This window comes from Nicotiana tomentosiformis, chromosome 1, assembly GCF_000390325.3.
Source record: "Nicotiana tomentosiformis chromosome 1, ASM39032v3, whole genome shotgun sequence".
In the NCBI taxonomy this organism is placed as follows: domain Eukaryota; kingdom Viridiplantae; phylum Streptophyta; class Magnoliopsida; order Solanales; family Solanaceae; genus Nicotiana; species Nicotiana tomentosiformis.
In genome coordinates this window covers 39810497-39819066 of record NC_090812.1, presented here as the reverse complement: position 1 = coordinate 39819066, position 8570 = coordinate 39810497, and the positions used below count along the sequence as shown (strand labels likewise).

General features: G+C 41.9%; 1 protein-coding gene across 1 annotated transcript; it reads right to left on the bottom strand.

Moving 5' to 3' along the window:
* Positions 1–6710: 6710 nt before the first annotated feature.
* On the bottom strand, positions 6711–7606 carry LOC138906003 (uncharacterized). Its single transcript, XM_070194523.1, has 2 exons — positions 7581–7606; positions 6711–7539 (listed from the first exon to the last, which is right to left on the bottom strand). Exons 1-2 carry the CDS (start codon positions 7604–7606, stop codon positions 6711–6713), a joined length of 855 nt encoding a protein of 284 aa, XP_070050624.1.
* Between the last annotated feature and the right edge of the window lie 964 nt (positions 7607–8570).

Genomic DNA, 8570 nt, shown 5'->3' with positions numbered 1-8570 from the left:
ATACATTGATAAAATTTAAAACCAAGAAAATATAAACACAAACTCTACCAATGTGTGTGCCAAGACCTGATGTAACAAGTGAATGAACATCTAGTAGATTATACAAAACTCCAAATACTGTCTGAAATGAAATAGACAGAATTTAAATATAAGAAGAGACACTGGTAGCTGCAGAACGGCTCAGAAAGGCAGCTCACCACTATGCCTCGGGATGACGTGGGTATGTGATAATAGGTCCTCCACTAGTACCTGTCTCAGGTCCTGCACAAAAAAGTACAGCAAGTGTAGTATGAGTACGTAAACAACGTGTACCCAGTAAGTATCAAGCCTAATCTCGAAATGGTAGAGACGAGATGGCCGACTTTGACACTTACTAAGGGTCAATAATAATAACTGAAATAAAACTAGGATATTTAAATCAGCATGATTTACAGAATTTACAATAATCTATTTAATCAGCAGAAATAATCAAATTTCCTTCAAATGTAACAATTCTCAATATATTAATTAAATTCCCTCAATTAAAATAATTTTAAATTTATCAAGTAAACCTCATTCACAGGAGTAACAATTAATTCCTTAACAAGCAAGAATAATAATTCATTAAATTCCAAAGATTTTCTAATTTATTAATTAGCTTCATAAGATGAAATAAATTATTAAAGTATCGTGTAATTATTATTATTAAGCACGATTTCTCCCGAGGACGTACGACCCGATCCAGAGTGTCGTGTACACTGCCGAGGGACGTGCGACGCGATCCATAGATGCATCTATCCTGCCGAGGCGTTCGGTCCGCTCAACAAGAAAGGAGGACATTTTCTTATGTGCCTCCGGAAGGAGAGTATGTTTATTATAAGATAAATTTGGGAGGAGAATAATTTCTTTTAACAATTAATTGATTTAAATAAAAATTAAGCATATGAGATTTCCATCCTTTAATATCTTTATCTAACAATTTACAATATATTCATATATATCAATTAATATTAATTAATCAAAGAATACAATTTACACAAGTAAGGCATGCTTTGAGTCCTAAACTACCCGGACTTTAGCATTAATAGTAGCTACGCACGGACTCTCGTCACCTCGTGCGTACGTAGCCCCCACAATTTAGCAACAATTGTTTAATCTTAATCACCTATGAGGTAATTTCCCCCTCACAAGATTAGACAAGAGACTTACCTCGTCTTGCTCTAATTTAATCCACTATAAGGCCTTTTCCACGATTATCCAACTTTGTCTGGCTCGAATCTAGCCAAAATAATTCGATACAATCACTAAATATTATAGGAATCAATTCTATAAGAAAATACTATATTTTTAAGAAAAGATCCCGAAATTAATTAAAAATTCGCTCGCGGGGCCCACATCTCGAAATCTGGCAAAAGTTATGAAATCCGATAACCCATTCAATTACGAGTCCAACGATTCCAGTTTCACTCAAATCCGACTCTGAATCGATACCGAAATCTCAAAAATTCGTTTCTATGAGATTTCTAAAAATTTTCCAAATTTAAATCTCAAAACACTAATTTATGGTGAAAACAATGATATACTTGTATATATAGACCAAATTCGAGTTGGAATCACTTACCCCAAATGTCTTTCCTTGAAAATCTGTCAAAAGTCGCCTCTGTTCAAGCTCAAATTTGTCAAAAATGGCAATTGTTGAATGCCACTGTTTTTATAACTTACAGATTTGTCCAGTTCGATCTTGGGAGCTCGATCTGTCCAGTTCGATCTTGGGAGCTCGATTTTGTCAGGGAGCTCGATTTTGACAGGCAGCTCGATTTTGACAGGCAGCCCGATTTTGACAGCATTTCCAGCAGAAAAATTGCAGCAGCTAAGTCCCATTTTTGATCCGTTAACCATCCGAAACTCACCCGAGGCCCTCGGGACCTCAACCCAAAACACCAACAAGTCCTAAAACATCATACAAACTTATTTGAAACCTCAAATCACATCAAACAACGCTAAAATCACGAATCATGCTCCAATTCAAGCTAAATGAAACTTAGAATTTCCAACTTCTACATTCGATGTCGAAACCTATCAAATCAAGTCCGATTGACCTCAAATTTTGCACCCAAGTCATAAATGACATAACGGAGTTGCAAAAATTTTCAGAACTGGATTCCGACCCCGATATCAAAAAGTCAACTCATCGGTCAAACTTTCAAACTTAAATTCTTGTTTTTAGCCATTTCATGCCTAATTTAACTACGAACTTCCAAATAAAATTCCGAACACGCTCCTAAGTCCAAAATCACCATACGGAGCTGTTGGAATCATTAAAATTCTATTCCGGGGTCGTTTTCAGATAATTAGATATCCGGTCACTATTCGAACTTAAACATTTTAATTTTTCTTTAAAATTCCATATCTCGGGTTAGGGACCTCGGAATTTGATTCCGGGCATACGCCCAAGTCCCAAATCACGATACGGACCTACCGGAACTGTAAAAACACTGATCCGAGTCCGTCTACTCAAAATGTTGACCAAAGTCAACTCAATTGAATTGTAAAGCTCTAATCCACATTTTAAATCCATTTTTCACATAAAGACTTTTCATGAAATTTTACTGATTGCGCACGCAAGTCGAGGAATGATAAATTGTACTTTTCGAGGTCTTAGAACACACAATTAATTATTAAATTTAAAGATGACATTTTGGGTCATCACAAGTGTTTTCGCATCTGCGGCTCCACATTTGCGAAAAACGCGTCGCAGATGCGGTTTCCCCCTAGGCCGGCTCCGTCCGTTTTTGCGGCTTGTACATCGCATCTGCAATGCACTTCTGCGGTTGTACCTACGCACTTTCCTCTTCTGCGGTGCCTTTCACGCACCTGCGAGATTCGCACATGCAGCTGGCCAAGCGTATGCGCGGTTATAGAAGAAGCTGAAAGCTTCAGCTGTGTCTCCAAGGTTCAAAATTGATCCGAGCCTTGTTCGGTTAACTCCCGAGGCCCCCAGGGGCCCGTCCGAACATACCAATAAGTTTGAAATCATAAAACGGACTCGCTCGAACTCTCGGAACGTGTAAAACAGCATCAAATCTAAAAATCATACCCCAAACCAAATTGATTCAAGCTTAAGAACTTCAAGTTCTTCAATTTAGTTCCAACGCACCAAAACATACTTAAACTACTCGGAATGACACAAAATTTTGCGTGCAAGTCTTAATTCACTATTCAGAACTATTCCCAAACTCGAAATTCCAAACAGAGTTCAATTACTCAAAAGCCTACTCCAAACCAAATTTAAAGAACTTTAAACCTTCAAATAGTTAATTTTCACTATTAAGCGCCAAAACGCTCCCGGGTTATCCAAAACCCGATTCAGACATACGCCCAAGTTCGAAATCATCATACGAACCTATTGGAACCATCAAATCCCGATCCCGGGGTCGTTTTCTCAAAATGTTGTCCGAAGTCAAACTTAGCCTTTTAAGGCTAACTTAAGGAACCAAGTGTTCCGATTTCAACCCAAACACTTCCAAATCCCGAACCAACCATCCCCGCAAGTCGTAAATCAATAAAAGCACATATGAGAAGTTTTATTTTAGGGAACGAGGTTCTAAAAGTCAAAATGACCGGTTGGGTCATTACATTCTCCACCTCTTAAACAAACGTTCGTCCTCGAACGAGTTTAGAATTGTACCTGGAGTGCCGAATAAGTGTGGATATCTATTCCGTATGTTTTCCTCGGCCTCCCAAGTCACTTCCTCGACTGGTTGGCCCCTCCACTGGAATTTTACTGCAGAAATCCTCTTGGACCTCAACTGGCGAACCTGTTTATCAACAATGGCAACTGGCTCCTCTTCATAACCCAAACTCTTATCTAACTGAACTGTGATGAAGTCCAACACATGTGACAGGTCGGTATGATACTTCCGGAGCATAGATACATGGAAAATCGGATAAACTCCCGATAGACTGGGAGGCAATGCGAGCTCATAAGCAACCTCCCCAACTCGTCTCAACACCTCAAATGGACCTATAAATCTTGGGCTCAACTTGCCCTTCTTCCCAAATCTCATAATTCCCTTCATCGGCGAAACTTTCAAGAGAACTTTTTCACCTACCATAAATGATAAATCACGCACTTTCTGATCCGTATAACTCTTCTGTCTGGACTGTGCTGTACAAAGTCGTTCCTGAATCAACTTTACTTTTTCCAAGGCATCATTCACCAAATCAGTACCATATAACTTAGCCTCACCGGGCTCAAACCACCCGATGGGCGAACGACATCAACGACCATATAAAGCCTCAAATAGAGCCATCTCGATGCTGGATTGGTAACTGTTATTATAAGCAAACTCGGCTAAGGGCAAGAAACGGTCCCACTGACCTCCAAATTCAATCACACATGCCCTGAGCATATCCTCCAAAATATGAATTGTCCACTCTGACTGCCGGTCGGTCTACGGTTGAAAGGCTGTGCTGATCTCTACACGGGTCCCCAATTCACTCTGTACTGATCTCTAGAAATGTGAAGTAAATTGAGGGCCTCTATCTGATATAATGGAAATTGGCACATCGTGCAACCGAACTATCTCCTGAATATAAATCTGGGCCAACCTCTCTGAAGTATATGTAGTCACAGCAGGAATAAAATGTGCCGACTTGGTCAACGTGTCAACAATCACCCAAACTGCATCAAACTTCCGCAAGGTCCACGGCAACCCAAGTACAAAGTACATAGTAATGCGTTCCCATTTCCACTTCGATATAGTCATCTGCTGAAGTAGGCCACTTGGCCTATGGTGCTCATATTTAACTTGCTGGCAATTTAGACACCTAGCTATATACTCAATTATGTCCTTTTTTATTCGCCGCCACCAATAATGCTACCTCAAGTCACGATACATCTTCGTAGCACCTGGATGAATAGAATACCGAGAATTGTGTGCCTCCTCCAGGATCCTTGTCCTCAATTAATCCACATTAGGAAAACATAGACGATCCTGGAGTCGCAGAACACTATCCGCACCAATAGTAACTTCCTTGGCACCACCTCGTAGTACCGTTTCTCTAATAACCATTAAGTGTGGATCATCATACTGGCGAGCCTTGATCTATTCAAATAGTGAAGACTAAGCCACAACACATGTAAGTACTCGGCTGGGCTCTGAAATATCCAGCCTCACAAGTCTGTTAGCCAAGGGCTAAATATCCGAAGCTAATGGCCTTTCCTTTACTGAAATAAAAGCCAAACTACCCATACTCTCCGCCTTTCTACTCAAGGCATCTGCAACCACATTTGCTTTACCCGGATGATATAGGATAGTAATATTATAATCTTTCAGTAACTCCAGCCATCTGCGCTGCCTCAAATTTAGGTCCCTATGTTTGAACAAATGTTGCAAACTGCGATAATCAGTATAAACTTCACAGGACACCCCATAAAGATAATGCCTCCAAATCTTAGAGCGTGAACAATCACAGCTAACTAGAAGTCATGTACCAGATAATTCTTCTCGTAGGGTTTCAGCTGACGTGAAGAATATGCATTAACTCGCCCTTCCTGCATTAATACACAACCCAAGCTAACGCGTGAAGCGTCACAATATACAGTATACATCCCCGAACCGGAAGGCTACACTAACACTGGTGTTGTAGTCAATGCTGTCTTGAGCTTCTGAAAGCTCACCTCACAATCATCGGACCATCGGAATGGAGCACCCTTCTGGGTTAATCTGGTCAAAGGTGCTACAATAGATTAAAAAACCTTCCACGAACTGACGATAATAACCTGCTAAACCCAGAAAACTCATGATTTCAGTCACCCAAGTGGGACGATGCCAATTCTGAACTGCCTCAATCTTTTTGGGATCAACCTTAATACCATCACCTGACACAATATGCCCCAAAAATGCTACAGACTCTAGCCAAAACTCACATTTAGAAAACTTAGCATATAGCTTTTGTTCCCGCAATGTCTGAAGCACTACTCTCATATGCTGCTCATGCTCCTCCTTACTACGCGGGTAGATCAAGATGTCATCAATGAAGATAATGATAAACAAATTAATATATGGCCTGAATACCCTGTTCATCAGATCTATAAACGCTGTCGGGGTGTTAGTTAAACCGAAGGACATCACCAGAAACTCATAATGACCATATCTAGTCCGAAAAGCAGTCTTCGGAACATTCGAATCTCGGATCTTCAACTGATGGTACCCCGACCTCAAGTCGATCTTAGAGAACACCCTAGCACCTTGCAACTGGTCAAATAGATCATCAATATGCGACAACGAGTACTTGTTCTTAATAGTGACTTTGTTCAGTTGACGATAATCAATACACATCCGCATTGTTCCATCTTTCTTCTTCACAAATAATATCGGTACACCCCAAGGCGATACACTCGGTCTGACGAACCCTTTGGCTAGTAACTCCTCAAGTTGTTCTTTCAATTCTTTCGGAGCCATGCGATACGGTGGGATAGATATAGGCTGGGTATCTGGAGCAAAGTCAATACAGAAATCAATATCACGATCAGGTGGCATACCTGGAAGATCAGAAGGAAATACATCGGAGAACTCCCGAACTACAGGCACTGAATCAATAGCCGGAGTCTCTATAGTAGTATCCCGAACATAGGCTAGATAAGCCAAACAACCCTTCTCGACCATGTGTTAAGCCTTTATAAAAGAAATAACTCGATTAAATGAACTAACAGACAAACCCTTCCCCTACAGCTTAGGCAATGCTGGAATAGCCATGGTAACAATCTTGGCATGATAATCTAGAATAGCATGATATGGAGATAACCAGTCCATGCCCAGAATAATTTCAAAATCAGTTATCTCAAGTAATAGGAGATATGCTCTAGTTTCATAACCACAAAATGTAATAATACAGGACCGGTAGATCCGGTTCACAATAACAGAATCACCCACAGGAGTGGACACATAAATAGGTGTACTCAAGGACTCATGAAAAACACCCAGGACTGGAGCAAATAGAGATGATACATATGAATACGTAGATCCTGGATCAAATAATACCGAGGCATCTTTGCCGCAAACAGAAATAATCCCTGTAATCACTGCATCTGAGGCCTCTACATCTGGTTTAGCCGAAAAAACATAGAACCGAGCTGGAGCGCCAACTGGCTGGCCTCCACCTGGCTGACCTCCACCTCTAGGACGACCCCTACCCACATGTCCTCCACCTCTAGGTGGTCGGACTACTGGTGGGGAAACTGGTGTGGTAATCATAGGCTGCTGACCCTGCTGCACTGGTCTACCCTGCAGCCTGGGGTAGAATCTCCTTATATGCCTGGGATCCCCGCATTCGTAACAACTCTGCGGTACAATAAGCCGCTGACTAGAAGTCTGGCCCTGGGGACCTGAATACTGACTGGAAGAACACTGAATAGCTGGTGGGCGATAAGAACTCTCTGGTATTGCACTGAAATAAGGTCGTATTGGAGCACCTCGAGGAGGCGGTGGTGCTGGATATGGGGGCCTGCAGGACTGCCCTCTCACAAACTGACCTCTGCCCCTAGACGGGGCACCTCTGAACTATCCAGAATACCTAAAATGCTTATCTCTAGTAACCTGCTCTCGGCTACGCTGACGTACATCCTCAATCCTCCGGACTATCTCCACGACTAGCTCATAAGAATGTAACAACCCGGCCGATTATTTTGAGAATTAAACCCTCGATCCCCTAATATATGTTTTCCCCATATTTGTTTCTGCTTTTGGGATTTGCCGGAGTGATTGGTTATGGAATTCGGGGAGTTTTGGGATACTTAGTCCCTAGTTGTGAGTTTAAGCCTTAGAAATTGGACTGTAGTCGGAACTGTATGAAGACGGATTCGGAATGGAATTCGGTCAACTCTATTAGCTCCATTGAGTGATTTCGAGGTTAGAAGCGCATCCGGAATGTATTTTGGAGGTCTGTAGTAGATTTAGGCTTGAGTTGACGAAAGTTAGTTTTTCGGCGATTTCGGCGGATAGTGGAAATTTTGATATCGAGCTCGGAATGGATTTCCGAAAGTGGCTATAGGTTCTTAGTGTCATTTGTGACATGTGTGTAAAATTTGAGGTCATTCGGACTAGATTTGATATGGTTCGGCATCATTTGTAGAATTTGAAAAATTCTAAATTCTTAGGCTTGAATCCGTGCTTAATTCATGATTTTGGTTTTGTTCGGTGTGGTTTGAAGGCTCGACTAAGTTCGTATGATGTTATAGGATTGGTTGATAGGTTTTGTGGAGGTCTAGGGGGCCTCGGGTGTGTTTCAGATGCTTAACGGAATGAAATTAATCTCAGGAAAATCCGGTGCCTTTGCTGGTTCTGGTGTTTCGCATCTGCGGAAGGGAAGATGCAAGTGCGAGAGCCGCTGGTGCGGAGGGAGTGCGCAGATGCAAAACTGGTGGGACTGGTGATGGAGCTCAGGTGCACAAGTTTGACCACGCCTGCGAGCTCGCAGGTGCGCATGGGAAGCTCGCAGATGCGAAAATGGGCTTGTCAAGCTGGGCTCGCAAGCGCGGCTGGTTATCCGCAGAGGCAGAACCGCAAATGCGGCCCAGGGGTCGCAGA